General features: G+C 38.0%; 1 protein-coding gene across 5 annotated transcripts in view; it reads left to right on the forward strand.

Moving 5' to 3' along the window:
• Nucleotides 1–16509, forward strand: part of TRPC3 (transient receptor potential cation channel subfamily C member 3) — a 44977-nt gene extending 28468 nt beyond the window's left edge. For 3 of the 5 annotated variants that reach the window (XM_050895490.1, XM_050895491.1, XM_050895493.1), the window contains 8 exons: nt 2833–3049; nt 4775–5008; nt 6368–6632; nt 7248–7443; nt 9264–9473; nt 11742–11825; nt 12874–12949; nt 15571–16509. In XM_050895490.1, coding sequence (XP_050751447.1) covers nt 2833–3049; nt 4775–5008; nt 6368–6632; nt 7248–7443; nt 9264–9473; nt 11742–11825; nt 12874–12949; nt 15571–15713 — 1425 coding nt within the window. In that variant the 3' untranslated portion in view covers nt 15714–16509. Of the gene's footprint in view, nt 1–2832; nt 3050–4774; nt 5009–6367; nt 6633–7247; nt 7444–9263; nt 9474–11741; nt 11826–12873; nt 12950–15107; nt 15147–15570 lie in introns of those variants that run through there. The other 2 variants (XM_050895494.1, XM_050895492.1) reach the window with 2 other exon arrangements.
• Nucleotides 16510–16544: the final 35 nt, after the last annotated feature.

Genomic DNA, 16544 nt, shown 5'->3' on the forward strand with positions numbered 1-16544 from the left:
GGGAGCTGTTTTTCTATTTCTGGTATTCAAAATGCAATATTGTACCTCTAATTCTGCTGCTTCCAAATTTTAACTAATTAATGATATTTTTAGTAATCTCTAGTCTTGAGCCAAAAGATGCTATTTGTTTTATTTGCATGGTAAAGAGGGGACCACAGTGATGAAGTGTGAAAATAAATCGTTGTTAAGTTTAAAGAAAGAAAAAAACCCCTTCTCTGAGAGCTTTTTTTTCTTTTTTAAATTTCTATAGATCGTGCTCACCTCACAATCCCTGCTGTGTAACTGTATTTGTATTAGTTACATGGATTTTTTGAAAGTCACCACTCAGATTCTGTATTAGGTCTGCTCTGATGGCATCTTAAGATCTGATGCTGTTCCCATATAAACCATTAGCAGAACATCTGTTGACTTCACTGATGCAGAACTTAATCTTAAGTAAAATATTTGTTATTCCTGCCCTAGGAGGTCTGTTTACCAGGTGAACCATAGAGCAGAAATTAAACTAAACACAGTATTCCAGCCATGTGGTAGGGTGTAGTTGTAAAAGAGTGCAACTGTAAACTGTTACATCTTTAAAAATTATATGAAAATATATGGGTACTTCCAGCTTTCCTGATGATCTCACAATGAAAATAACAGCAGTTTCTTTGAAATCCTTACAGTCTGTAGCATGTGAATTGTCTGCAAATGAAGCATGTTGGTAGATCTTTGGTAAATCAGAAGAAGGAAGATTTCTCTGTTACTTAAAATTTTTAAAAAAAGTTAACGTAAATTTACTTCTGTGCTGAATGTGGTCTTTCAGTTTTATTTCCTTAACAAGTGTACAGCAAAGAAAAGTGAGTTTCACTCATTTATATTTTGCTGTTGTAGTTCACCTCAAAAAGGATAAGATTTTGCTCATCTCCTGCCTATTTCAAGGGAACCTGATGTTTTCTCTGGGTTAAATATTTATTTACTTTAAAGATAAACCTCTATGAAAATAGTATAATTGTTACTTTCATTATTCCCTGAAATGTCACTTTCTCTGAATATCTGTAGTAAAGATATTCCTCCCTCAGAGCTCCCTATCATAGAAATGTATTAATATATTTTTAGCTGGTGTCTAATATGGAAAACTGACATTTGCCCTTGAGCTTTAATTCCCAGTACCAGAAACACCTGACATTTTTCCTAGTGCTCATGTCAAATAAAAGTACTGTACATTCAGATCAGTTGTTTGATATTGTAATTTCAAAATGCTTTCTAAAGGTCAGGAGCAGGAAGGGAACCTGAGATTGTTTGCACAGGTAGTAAATGCTGTGTAGTGTGTGCTGGTCTGCTTAGTTCATAGTAGCTGACCCCAGTTTGAGGAAAACCATTCCTTGAAATAAGAAAGCTACTTCCAGTTCCCCATCTGCTGAACTTGGTTTTTTCTTCTTATATGATACTTCTGATAATGCAGCTCTTCACAGGGGATTTTGGAATATTGCATAATACTGGTGATGTATGTGATAGTTTATCACATTAGAACTGTATATTAACATTAAAAAAGATCAGGCATTATGTGCGGAACAGTATATATTTCTAGTGTACTGAAGGAGACAGGAGACCTTTGGCCTTAAGAGGTGTGCAGCAGCTAAGATGAAGTCGTCTGTCTAGCATCTACCTTGTCACACCTTGTGCAGAGATGGGACAAACGTTGTCCCGCTCAGGCCACAGAAAGAAGGTGTATTCCAAAGGTACTACTCCTCCCAAAGGGAAGTAGGCTGGGAAGGACAAGTTAAACCTACATGTGCATTGCCCCCAACAGGTCTCCAAAGAGCATCGTTAGGGAATCTCAGTGCCATCTCTGCGCTTGAGCCAATGCACAAATTGCTGTCTGTGGTGCAGCCTCACTGATACCTGCATTTTTTGAGTACAGGATGGGGAGTTGCAGCAGCACTGGCCACACGAGACCTTCACTGCCTAAATAAAGGATACTGGCAGTGTTGCCCTCAGACGAGTGGGCTTATAGCTTGGCACTTCTGACGCTGGCTTGCAGGATAGGGCTAGTACTGATGAGATCACAGACTCCTCTTCATACAGTGAGTAACAGTGACAGGCCCATTGCCCTTTCCAGTGTGGTCTTCTGGAGGCAGCCAGTCCTCTCTTCTGGTGCAGATGGACTGCCTCTGCTGTTACTGTTTTGTCCTTCTACCAGGTGCAGATGTGAATGAAATCAGCTGTGAATTTATTTGAAAATAGTAATATTTCTGATCTTGTCCTTCTTAGTACATTGTGATGGAACAGTCATTATTTTTAGTAGACACAGGTTATTTATTTGGCACTTATAGCTCTGAACGTATATTCTGTGGATGGAATACAGTAGCCAGAGATGAGAAGATGAGTCTGTAATTTTTCCTAGCGCTATAGTCATAGACAAGCTAATAGTATGCTCTTGTTGGTAGGGAAAGCATTTTGCTACTTGGAGATTTTATTTATTTATTTATTTTCCATGGACTTGCTTCTGCCTCCCGTTGGTATCTGTGGGCATTAGATCAAATCTTTTCCAGTCACAGCCATTGTGCGTTCGTAATTCCTTGGAGTGTTTCCCCTCAAACATTGCCATCTAGAGTTTATGGAATAACATGAACACTCACTAACAGGACAGTGTACTCCATGAGGCTGCCTTTGGGAGACTTTTGTCTGAAATGGTAAAGCATCACAGTTCAGTGCGCTTGGAAGAGTGTCCTTTAAAAATGAGGCTTCAGACTGTCCTGAGCTCTGAGTGCCCATTTATGCTTCTGGAATGCCTGATGAAAGAGTTTGTTTCTTTGAGAAAACTAAGTGACTGCTTTCGTTCTGCCTTTGCAGCTTGGAAGAATTCTTCGAAGCCCATTTATGAAATTTGTGGCACATGCAGCATCCTTCATTATTTTCCTAGGCCTGCTGGTGTTCAATGCTTCAGACAGATTTGAAGGTATAACAACGCTACCGAATGTTACTGTTACTGATTACCCTAAGCAGATCTTTAGGGTGAAGACTACCCAGTTCACCTGGACAGAAATGCTGATCATGGTATGGGTACTTGGTAGGTATATTGCCCCTTCATCTTTATGTCAACTGTTTTCCTGGCAGACATAAATTCTAAAAGAAAGGAGAGAAGCCCAGGTCCCAAACCTTTGCTCCAGCTGCTGCGTGGTTAGAATAAACCCTTAGGGCAGATAACAGTGCATTAGAACTGGTGAGAGCATCAGAGCATCTCTGTGCTGCCCCTTCTTGCAGCACGGGGTAAAATTTTGTTTGCTGATTTGCCGCACTGTTTGGTAATTCTGGCTTTTGTAAGAGGAGTGCAGGTTTGCTGAAGAGAACGCCACAGAAATTATACTTTACTGAAGTGGTTTTCTTAAATAGTATCAGGAAGCCTACGCTGCTGTATGTGCCAGAAGGTCAGGAGTTCCTACTGCTCGGTGTTAATGTGCTAGCACATCAGTGCTTATGTGGCATTGCTGCCTAGGTAGCATTTGGGGAAATCACAGTTTCTACCAGTGTCAAAGGGCTAATGATTCAGTTTTCATTACTCAGTTTTCTTCACAAAACCTGATCAGCTGTCAGCCTGTTTGAAACTCTATATGGCAGAAAATGCTATCTTCTAGCGCTTCCATCAAAGTCAGGTGCTTTACGTAGCAAAATGTCAGTCAGCCACATGATAATGTAGTGTTCTTAGCTTTTACAGGCTGTGGAAGAGAAAGGAAGTGTTACTGTGGCTGCTACATGAAGGTGCCTCGCTCTGCCTTTTGAATCACCTGTATCTCCTGGTTTAAGCACTGCTTTATCTTAAACTATGTTAGGGTAGGAAGATGCATATCCTTTGTATGCTGCCTTTTGGTAGTCCCAGCATATACTTGTGGGGAGCAGCTTCTTTATTTGACAGAAGGCAAGGACTGAGATTTTGGTGGTCTCTAGGACTCAGTCACTGTGAGAAATTTCTTGGGCACTCAGAGACAACCAGCCTCAAGCCAATCCAGTGCGTGGCTGCTGTGTGTATGGTTGGGATGGCAGCAGTACCCCTCTGAATTACCCAGCCAGGAAAACAAGAAAAAAAGTTGTGGGGTTGTGGTTTTGTTGTTTGTTTTTTGTTTTTTTTTTCTCCCCCCTAAGAAACTTTTGAAGTAAGAAAAAGTCTTGATTCCCAACAACTACATCTCTAGGTTTTGATGAGGCTGCGATCTGGATTAATTCCACGTAAATGAATTTCTCAGGAGAAGTTTGAGTAAGAAAACTGAATTACACATAACCAAATTCCACTTTCTATGCTGAAAAGCATCTTATTCTGTAAAGTGGAGAACCAGTAGTATAATTGTGCCAGCTATATTTGGTCATCTGTGTAGTTGGATAGTTGTGCTCCTCTGTAAAAATTAATCGTTCTGATTCAGAAGTGTTTTATGAATGTAAATGATAAGGAAATGAGAGGAGTTCTTTTTCCACATTTAACATTTTTCCTTCTCTAGAAGTACAGCATACTGTTACGTTGTTGGGCCATAATACTTTCACTGCAAAGTCATAGCTCTACGCTACCCTTTGTGGAGATGTCTGAGGTTTTATCCCGGCGTATCAATTAATACCTTGCCATTTGATCAATCCTGTTGAAACCAAGAGAGCCTTACTCAAGGTGTATGATGATGCTGTGACACTGCAAATAAGTGAATTTTTGCTCCACGGGTACCACCTGGTTTCATGAAATGGGAGAATGCAGAGAGTTTAAATGAAAAGAGTTTGGCCAACGTTGCTTTCTTTTTTTCATTTCTTGTTGCAGGTATGATGTGGTCAGAATGCAAAGAGCTGTGGCTGGAAGGACCCAGGGAGTATATTTTGCAGTTATGGAATGTTTTGGATTTTGGGATGCTGTCCATTTTCATTGCTGCTTTCACAGCGAGGCTTCTGGCATTCCTACAGGCCACAAAAGCACAACAATATGTGGACAACTACATTGAGGAGAATGACCTCTCTGAGGTTACACTTCCTCCAGAAATAGAATATTTTACTTATGGTGAGTTTAACTTTTCTGCAACACAGATCTGAACATAGAAAAACTGGTAGGATGCACTAGTATTTCAAAGCCTTAAGATGAACATTTCCATGGGTTTGTGTTCATAGCATTGTCTAACTATTTCTGCCTCAATATTTTTGTTTCTGTGCTATTTAAACAATAGTTGTTATGATGCTAATTTGACAAATATGTTTGCTAATATATTCAAACAATAGGCATAAGGACAAAATCAGTTCAAATGTAGCTGTCCATAATTTTGTTGTAACTGTTTATCCTAGAGCTAAATTTGACCCTCTTGATTTTAAACATTTGCAAGCTATATTTTATTCTTGGCTTAGTGCACAACAGATAAAATTTTTATGTGATTTTTTTTTTTTTTGTTTGGTTCAGTGGTTTGATACAGTTATTCATATTCACAAAGATCTGTCAGCATTTCTTGCTGAAGGAAGGATGCTGGCCCAGTAAAGATCTGCTCGTATAGAATAAAAGTACTAAATAGTTATTGCAGTGCAGAAATTGTAATTAAAGGTGTGATGAATCTCTGTTTGCAACATCAGCAAAGGCTGTATTTGCTGCTAACGGTGTATTTTAGCATATGCTTTATGAACCTCAATATATTATAATAGCAGACTTGGTTTTGTTATTTACGTTAATTGCTATATAATCAATCTGAATTTGTACATATGTAAATACACATTTAGAAACACATGGTATTTTGATATGAAACACATTTTAATTCAGTGTTATTTTGCTAAAATGGTGCATTAATTCACGTAATAAACAATTCATGAATTTATATATAATTCAATTGTTTCTGTGCATATTGTGTGTAAAAACCACAATCTTACTTCCATTGAGGTAAATGGCAAAAATCTTCATGATTTCAATGGAAATTAGGTTATATCGTCAACTTGTAACAATGGCAAAAGCTTGGTGTGATTAATAAATGAAATTGTTCATCAGCCAACACTGTTAACTGCCCATCAATAAAACACTAAATATGAATAAATTTCTGCCTTTAGCATAGTGCTTATTAAGATAGCTAATAATACAGTTGTGTTAAGAAAGGCAATAAGGAATTATTTATTGTTACGTAGTTCAGGTTAAAATGCAAACTGTAGAAGAAAATGTCATGTTTCTTCAAGTACAGTTTTTCTTCTAGCAAAAGGTAATGTAACTTATCTTTATCATTTGTGACTTAAAGGAAATAGTAATAGAGTAGCAACTACTAGACTCTTCAAGTATTTGTCTCAAGTAAATTCAGACATGTTCATGGAAAAATCCTATCAAGATTTATTTTTCAACATTGTGATAAATGAGTAACTCCTTATATTTACCCCTATATTTCATATCTTCCAGCTAGAGATAAATGGCTTCCATCTGATCCTCAGATAATATCTGAAGGCCTTTATGCAATTGCTGTCGTTCTTAGCTTTTCTCGGATTGCATATATCCTGCCTGCAAATGAGAGTTTTGGGCCCTTGCAGATTTCACTTGGAAGGACTGTTAAGGACATCTTCAAGTTTATGGTCCTTTTTATTATGGTATTTCTTGCATTTATGATTGGAATGTTCATACTGTATTCCTACTACCTTGGAGCTAAACTAAACCCAGCCTTTACAACGTAAGTATGAAGTTATGTTTAAGTAAAAAAACGATACGAAACTTTCAGGTTTTTCACTAAGGTAACAAAGTCTGCAAGATATTGTATGCTCTCTCCTACCATTAAAATAAAACTGAAGACAGGTGAAGTCAGCTGGAAGTCAGGTATCTCAGAACCTTAGAAAGCAGAATACAAAAGACCAATTCTTTCCTACTTGTATAACAAAAACTTTCATTGCAGTCTAAAATAAAGGAGTGCAGCAGTTTCCTTCCCATCAGCCCCATTTTTAGCTTTAGGACAGGGAAGGTCTGCCCTCTGCAGAGTTAGACTGGAAAATAATGAGATGAGAATATGCTTCATCTCAAAACCTGGAAACAGAATACCTTTCTAATTCCTGGACTGTTGTTTTGCATGTATTGTTACACCTATATTACCTATGATGGATAGGTGGAGCACAGTGGAGAAACTGAACATACTGTGAAAAATATTTTCTTGCATGTTTGTTGTTTTGATCAGTGCTCTACAAACCTGGTTCACTGACAAATTACTTGAGATTGTTTATCACTTACTGTAAACACAACTTAATATATTTATTTGAGTAGTTAGTAATAATGCCTTCCTCTTTTTTTCCTACAGAGTGGAAGAAAGTTTCAAAACCTTATTTTGGTCAATATTTGGCTTGTCTGAAGTAACCTCTGTTGTCCTCAAATATGATCATAAGTTCATAGAGAACATTGGTTATGTTCTTTATGGCATATACAATGTAACGATGGTGGTAGTTCTGCTCAACATGCTGATTGCTATGATCAACAGTTCATATCAAGAAATTGAGGTGGGCTCTGTTCTCAAGTTGTTCTCTTTTGTTATGTTGAAAAAGGGCAGAATTATTAGGAATTATTTTAATGAGCACATCTTGATATGCAAAAGTACAGTGGAGAGATTACCTCAGTAAAGGAGATCACAAAAAATACCATGTTCCTAGGACTGACTTTATCTAACAACCCAGCCAAGCTGCAGAACCTTACAGGATCTGATCAAGTAGTTCATCTTGTGCCACGTATACGCATCTTAAGGAGATGTCATCCATCCAGAAATCTTAAAATCTGAAGTAATATTCAAATGAAGACTGCTGCGAAGTAGAAAACAAAGTTACTGGGCCTAACATTTTAGATAGGGGTGGTTCATTCCCAGTTTCCTTAGGATGCTTATTGCATGTTTCCTTAATGTAGTGCAATTCAATATTTGACAGATCATTAGGATACGGATTAAATGTATTTTGATGTGTTCTTTAATGGAAATCTGGTTTTTAGTTCCAATCCTCAAACTTTTTAGCTAAATGTGCAGGAGTTAGACACTTAGGCACAGCAGTGATACATGGACATACTTTATTACGTTTATATGCCTCTGTACGTGGAGTATGATACAGGTGCTTATCTTCAAGATTGTTGTGACTGAGTCACACTTTGCAATGTTTACACGCTTTGTTTGTAATATGTGCTTTTTTCCACTTTAGGTACAGTCTTAAAACTTGATTCTAGGTTTACTGAGCTTTGCCATATGCCCTGAAAACACAGTGGCAGTATTTCTCCAAATCTGCCAAATGGCTCAGTTGAATGAATACTTGAATTTCACACAAAGTTATTGGCTGCATTGCTTATTAAGAGAGATATATTTTTATTTGAATTTCATTATGATGACAAAGTATCTTCATTTTTAAAGGTAATTAATTAGAGTATTTAGCATCCAACTCCAATAAAAAAAAATCAGAAAATTGAAAGTAGAGAACATACTTGGGTTTTAAAAATAAATCCCAAGTTGCTGAAATGAAAGTAAAAGTATATTTATAGTGCCAATTTTCCAGACCATGAGTTCTGATATTATTTGAAGAGTATTACATTCAGATAGGCATGGGCGCAGACCCACATTAGCAGGAAAAAAAGATTATCTAAGACATAGTGTACAAATGGATATGTCATTTCCAGTATTTTCAGTGACTTCTGGGAAATGTTAGGGAATTCAGCAGGAGAAAACTAGTTATAATAAACAAACTTTTCACCTTCGGAGCAAACCAAGTCCAGCCTTGGAATGCTTCACTAAGAATGTATTAGGACAAGATCAGTTTGTCAGTTTTTTAATACAGTTTCTTCATGACAACAAAGTTTGTATTTTCTGTACTCCATTATAAATCAGAGTTACTTTTCATGGTTATGTAAAAAGCTGTGAGTATTACCATTTTAAACCACGTCTGCCTTGAAGCTTAATACTTCATCACTTATGCGAGTACCAAATTCATGTGACCACTTTAATGAGAAAAACAAGACTTTAAAAAAAACAAAGAAGTTCCACTTTAAATAGCAAGGAGTTTATATGTTGGCTTTCACTCAGTGCAAAAATAACACTTGTTTAAATGGTTCACATGCTTTAACTAAGTATTGTCAATGAGATGTTGCCATAAAGAGACAACTGAAATTTAGTTAAAATAGACTTGATAAAGTGGTTGCATTTTTGCAGAACTACTGGGAGTCTTACTAGCAAGCAAATAACACTTTATGTAAAACCAGAAAGGGTCGATATTTAAAAGAAGTTTCATTTGGAAGAAATTTTGCATTTCATAAAAACAAAGCACATACCTGTTTTTATATCTTAACACAGGATGACAGTGATGTAGAGTGGAAGTTCGCTCGTTCTAAACTTTGGTTATCGTATTTTGATGATGGAAAAACGTTACCTCCACCGTTCAGTCTTGTACCAAGCCCCAAGTCTTTTTTCTATTTCATCATGAGGATCATTAACTTTTCTAAGTGCAGGAGGAGACGGCTACAGAAGGACATTGAAATGGGAATGGGCAATTCCAAATCTAGGGTAGGTGCTGAAATCTTTTCTTTGCAGTGAAGAATTGTGTGTTCATTCCAGCATTCTGCTTTTCTTTAAGTTTTAGGGTATAATCTGTGCTTCTGATGATAGTACAGTAATTAGTCAAGCATTTATATTCATAGATCTGTATTTCAGACTGCCTAAACGTACTGCATAAAACCAAAAAATAGCTATAAATTTTCTTAGGACAACAAGGTCCAATGACTGGAAAAACACAATTAAGACAAAAATAACTGAGTATTCAAAGATGCAAGTAATTCCCACAAGGAATGACCTAAATATTGCATAAAGATGCTGTCAGCCTCCATTAGAAAGATTTTTAGTTCAGAGTAAAAAAAAAAAGGGGGGGGGGATAAGGAGAGAAAACTTTTCCTTTCACTAGGACAGGAAAAGGATAGTGTGGTCAGTATGATATTCACTTCCCACTGTCAAAAGCTATGTTCTCAACAGAAAACAACAGGAAAGAGGGGAGATTGGTGGTAATAATCTTCAGCACTTCCATGACATTCTAAATTTGAGTATCTAAATGTTCTTTACAAATATTAATGGAATGCAGTGTCACAATGCTCTTGTGAGAATTAGATAACAATTCCCCTTGTTTTACTGATGGCAAACTGGGGCACAGACGGGTTAAAGAGGATACATGTGGCCTTTTTTATAAGTTAGGCTCAAGGCCCTGTGTATTACAAAGACTGAAAGCAATACTTTGAAAATAATTTTTATTTGTTTTACTGTAAATGATCAGAAGTGTCAAGTCTGGTCATCTTTTCTGAAAGATCTCACTGGAGCCTAGGACTTTTGAGCTGTTGGTGGTACTGAATCTTCAGTAAAGAAAATATTTTTTCCAGTTTTCTGTAGGCAGTGAAAGTACATACACGTTTATAAAAATGTCGATTTAAATCAGTTTAGCTAGAAGCACTTTTTTGGTACTAACTGCTCATCTTTTGCTCTCTACTGCTCCGAAAGCCTGAACTTCATTAGTTCTCTCCAGTCACTGTACAGAAGATGTGTTTTCAAAACAAAACAAAGAAACATCAACACCCTAAGCTACGCTTTCATAACAAAACATTCAGTAGTGCTTACATCTCATACAGGAGTACTTACTGTCATACTTAGAATGTAAGTCACTAAAGAACTAAAATCCTGTCTGAGTCACTGTTGAGACAGGTCAGGTAGAGCTAGTTTTCTTCAACTACAAACTATTTTTCTCTGCAAAAGGCAGCCCACAGCCTCCTCTGTGTCAGGCTGGGCTGGCACACTATGTATTACACTGTACAAAGATAAACCCTGTCCCACTCCCTAATAAAAATGGTGGCTGAGCTGATGTCTCATTGCCCACAAGAAGGTGGGCAACCTGGAGTAGGTAAAAATAGCCCACTAGTGGCCCTGCTTAAGTGACAGGCCATATGCAGTATAGTCACAAAACCCACGATAGTTACGGAAAGCATCAAACTTACTATATAGATGCAGGCTTACTTCAGTTTGCTCCCCTACCCCACCAGAGAGGTCAGCTATCATTGGTTCAGTGACTTTTAGTTGGCCACACACAACATTAATGACAGATGCAGATTAGGGGGTTGAACCTTCTATGGATACACGGTTTTTACTTCACCCTCACCAGTGTATCTGAGAGAAGAGTTAGGTCCCTGATTTGGTAGTAACAAACCTCCTGCATTGGTCACAAAGGCATCTTGTCCAAGGTGGGTTTTTTCCCTTCTGTTTCTAGCCCACTGCTACAAAAATCTTAAATGATTTGGGATCTGATGGCTTTGTGATCCTCGAATAATATAACAATGACCATTTTTCTAAATATATTGCTATTCCTGAAAATGGTGCTTTGGAAAAACACTTTGAACTAAGCAGAAATGGTTTTGAGCATGTATTTGTAGTTAAAAGTATGCTTGAGAGTGCAGATCCACAACAGCTCTTTGTTAAAGCCAGTTTAGAGAGTCTCTCCTTTCTCTGGCCACTCATCCCTGCCTCCAAGTCATAATTCATTATATCCTCAGCTGTGCAAGCACATTTGCTTTGAAGCTGTGCTGTGAACAGGATGGCTAAAATTATCAGTGTTTAAAAAAAAAAAAACAAACCCACACCAACAAATAAGTCAAGGCAATCTCAAGGTTTTTTTGGAAATAATATTCTGATATAGTGACTATGGAGACATCCCCAAGATGTCTCCAAGAAAAAAAAATGGAGCCGAATTCTAACTGTAAATTCCATAATATATTTTAATTTTGTCTCATTTCTTCCTAGTTAAACCTTTTCACTCAGTCGAACTCCAGAGTTTTTGAATCACACGGTTTTAACAGCATTCTCAATCAGCCGACACGCTATCAGGTAAGTACATACAGTGGTCACTGTTTTAAGTAATAGAACTATGTGAAGGTACTAGCAGAATTTTGTGTTTCAAGTACGTTTTGCCTTCACCAGATAAAGAAAACCTCCTTCAGAAATCAAACTCCAGGGTGCTACTGGAAAAAAAGACAGTTATTGTTCAAGCCCCATTATTTGAGGCGTTTAAAAACTAGCCCATACAAAACTTAGATTTTCCTTTGATGTCCCAGTTTGGAAAGTGTGAGAAGCAAACATACGAAACTGATTTCTGGGGAAGGGATGTGAAAGCATTGAGCTGACTAGGTTAGCATGACTTTCCCTTCCTTTCTTCCTATGATCTGAGATGTGACATTCAACATTCCTGCAGATGGGAATGCTCCTTTCTGGTAAAAGGAGTCTGTCAGATAGTACCTTGCTGTCTTCTTTCCAGCTCAGAAATAAAAGAGTAAATAGAAGCTCTTTTTCCGCTAGTGAAAATGTTGAAGGTATGTAATCCACCTGTGCAAATTCTGTTAGATGAGCTACGTTAGATTAGGTATGGTAACACAGTACAAAAATATTAGTACATACAAGGAACCCTGGCAGTTATGGTATAAAAATACAGATATAATCTTAATGAATCCTTTACAGCTGACATTGCACTGTCATACTGTAAAATCTCTACTTTTCTTTCTTTCTTTTTAAAATGTAAATATTTATCTCTTACTACTACACATCCTTTCAGATGTGAACTGAGTTTAACAAAGAGTAGACCTATTCTGAAGCCACTTAAAGCCTAAATTAGGTGTGTTTAGACATATTTTCCTGTTGTCCTGTTCCCTACAAAAAGTTGTGGTGCTCTGTAAATAAGAGGTAACTAGATGAGAACGGTGCTTTATTGTAATGATGAATCTCAGAATGCCACCAGAAAAGCCCATATGAGGCAACTGCTTGATCTGGGGCTGTTCATTCTTTCACGTACACAGATGTGAGGGAGATAGTTAAGAAAGAAAAGTGAATTGTGTTGCATTATATATGCTCACCTGATTATATAACTGTTTTAATCTGGCAGCAAATAATGAAAAGATTGATAAAACGTTATGTTCTGAAAGCACAAGTGGACAGAGAAAATGATGAAGTAAATGAAGGTAAGAAAGAGACTGCATTTGCAATATTCAGACAATTTTTGTCACGTTGTATTAGGAATCGGTATTACAGTGGTGCACGGAGCTTCAGGTAAAAAGAGGGTTTATTTCTACTTCAAATGCACTGAACTCAGATAGTAGTGGAAGTATGCCTGTGACAACAAAAATGGATGAGCGGGACCAAAGAAGTAGAACTGAGAAATATTATGGGCCCCGTTTTACAGGTGGAAAACAAGAGCACAGACATGACGCACAGTTACAGAGGAAATTTGTGAGGAAGCCACTAACTGTATTCACACTTCCAGAGTCCTAGTCAGAGCTGCAGGACATCTTTCTCTCTGTTTTATTCCACTGAACACACAATTTACCACTTTACACCATGAACTACTTGTATTACCTTCCTTCATAAAGCTATGCAGAATATTCATCTGTGAAGTTGCACATCATTAAACAAAGCTGCATAGAGTTACCTGCATGGTGAGAAAAATGATAACTGCAGCCACTATTTTAGTGTGCGACCGGAGATCTTTTGAGAAACAATGGATCTGAGCTTGGTATCTGGTGACAGTGCAGAACTTCCCTGCTAGCAGTGAGGGGTGCATGCTCCAGGCGCACACCCCGACTCCCCATTGGGATGAGACTGAGACGAATGCTGTCCTCCTTCCTCCAGCCTTCTGGGAATGAAACACAGGCTTGAAGGCCAGAAAAGAAGCTCTTGGGGTCTAGGCAGGTCGCCAAACAAAATAATAGGTGTGTGTGCAACATGGGGCGTATTTACTCTGCACTCTAGCTACAAGATTATCAGGCGATGGATTGATGTCCCTTCCAGGGCTGGCTCTGCTCTTGGGAATGTAACACCTCAGCGATGGTTTTGTTCCCCATAGGCTGGAGGTTATAACCGTCATGGTTCAGCCTGTAATCTGTGTGACCGCCACCAGAAAAACATACCTGCCTAGCATGAGTAGTTCTGGTCTGGGATAGTCTAGTTGGTTTCAGTGGCAGCGCTTACCCAAGCCACTCTGCTGGCAGCCTTGTGCTCTCCAGCTGGTGTGCGGCCATGAACAACTTGGGATCAGAACAGCTTTTACTGGCCTGGAAGCCTCAGGCGGCTGCGTGCGTATATGATGTGAGGGGCCTGAACGGGCTGCTCTCTCAGCTAAGGCAGCATAGCTTTTATTTTGCTTGTTAGTTACTCTCTGCTTACCTGTAACTCTCTGCAGTGAGAAACAGGGAGCAGAAAAGAGGATACAAATTGAATCCCATTCTGTGCCTTCAAAAGGCAGCATTGTGCATTGACTGTTATCCTGATTCTTCCCCATCCTATATGGCTGTACAGAGCTGAGCTCCTGAGTGACAAAAGCAGAGAAGCTCCTAAAAGTGTCTTCCTCTCAGTGTGCCGCTTGTGCCCCTCTCCTGAATTCCCATTGCTTTCCTCCTGTTCCTGCTCTGTGATGGGGGAAATCATCTACCTAGTGATTGATGACAAGACTGTTCTGTCACCAACAGCGCCAGGGGTGTACAAGCCTTTCCACTTCCCTGATGCCTGTTTGGTATTGGCATATATGTGTTTAGATAAGCAAGACAGTGCCGAAGACTCATGGTTTGTGGACATCATGCTTCTTGCTTTATCACCAATTTTTGTAGAGCAAAGTCCACTTTGAGCAAGTCAGCTAACCCCTGAACCTCAGTCTTCAGCTGCATAGCAAAGGTAGTGCTCTTTGTGTCGTGCCCATCTCATTGGTACCTGAAGTATAGATCCAGCCTTTGAAGATAGAATTTTTGAAGTCTGCTATATTCTCAATAGAAAACGTCTGCATTCTTATGTACTGCAGCTATTTTAAATGTAAGTCTAGGGATTTTTCCCTGTTTTGCATCACTAGAGAATTTAGGTATTCTTCTCGTAGTCTTTATTTCACACGTGACAAATAATTTCCTGCGGTGGCTACTATGTAAGAATTCGCATACCTCACACTTGCTGGAAGAATAGTATCTGAGTATTTTAAAAAGCTTCTGCTCTTGAACTGAATATCCTATAATGGAAAACATGCTGTTGCTTGTTATGAGCCTGGCCTTGACAATTGTTTTCTTTTAAATGCGTTTTTTGTACTTTGTGTCAAATTGTAACATAATTTTAAATTGGTTGACTTTTTCTAATTCAAAGGATGTTGGTAAGGAAGAGGAGAGAGACTCAGAAGCTGTGAGTTTTACTGCCAGCTCTGCCACACTTTTCCTGTGTGATCTTGGCACATCACTTCAGAAAAAATCTCTTTGCCTTTTCTCTCTCAAAGGGGGATACTAATATTTACCAGCTGTTCAGCAGTGTTGCTGTGATTAATTCATTAACCTATGTAAAGCGCTTTTTGAATCTTTGATGTTCTGTATACACGTGGAGCACAACATTAGAGTTCAATGGACTATTAAAATACCTTTGGTACTATTTAGGGGTGGGGACACACTCACATCTCCTTGAGACTGAAGAAGAGGTAAAGCCTCCTGCCCCACCCCTGTACCTGCTCTCATGAACATTTTGAGATAATAATCTGAAATACGCGCTGATGTGACTTAACAGTACTGAATGAATGTTAAACTTTGCTAACAAGTATTTCTTTCAATGATTAATACAGGTGAATTAAAGGAAATCAAACAGGATATCTCCAGTCTTCGCTACGAACTTCTGGAGGATAAGTCCCAAGCAACAGAAGAGTTAGCAATTTTGATACATAAACTCAGTGAGAAACTAAATCCTAATATGTTGAGATGTGAATGATTCAACAAAGGAACCACGGCTTTGACTACAGCACAACTATTTATTGGCAATAATATTTCAGTATCTTATACTTGAAAAATGTATTGTAGATTTTTAGCACTTAAATAACTTTATGTACAGCTTCTCTGGAATTTAGTCTTAGGAAATTTTATTAACTCACCACAAAAAGATCGCTCTCTTCATTTTAGTTCTCTAAAAGCAAGAACTATCATAATTTTTTTTTGCATTTCTGCATTAAAAAGGTATAATGGTATGAATTGCTGATATTTTAACAGGTTTATGAATACATATTGAGAATTCTTTGCACTAAATTTTGCAAGAAAAAAATTAACAGACACAGTGTAGTACTCTTCCTTGCAGCAACCGGGTACGAGTAGGATGTTTCATAATACCATAAATCAACTAGAGATCAGTGGAGGATTACTTGAAATCTTTGTTCTTTATTAGTGATGCTAGTAATGTGTATAAGCTGAGAACTCATGGTACGATTACAAGGAATTAATGAAAATCAGGTAAGTGTGAATGTAATTGTACTAGCACTGTTTCACATGTATGTATATACACGTACCTACAACTACTGTTTCTTAATTCAGCATACTTACTTACAAGAGGAAGGACTAGAATTTTTTTTTAAAAAACAACTTTGGAAGTTAATGTGAACTCAGTCCAAAGCTACTCTTGATGTGGTAGAAATGATTTTTTTAAAATTCAGACTCCGTGCAGGGCTGGTATTTTGTTACACTGTTCTAAACAATGCCTCCGACGCTTCATTGTTAAATAAAATATTCCTACTTTACTGATACTCCATGTCGTCCCGGTAGTTTGGCACCA

This window comes from Gymnogyps californianus, chromosome 4 (assembly GCF_018139145.2).
Source record: "Gymnogyps californianus isolate 813 chromosome 4, ASM1813914v2, whole genome shotgun sequence".
NCBI classification, from domain to species: Eukaryota; Metazoa; Chordata; class Aves; order Accipitriformes; family Cathartidae; genus Gymnogyps; species Gymnogyps californianus.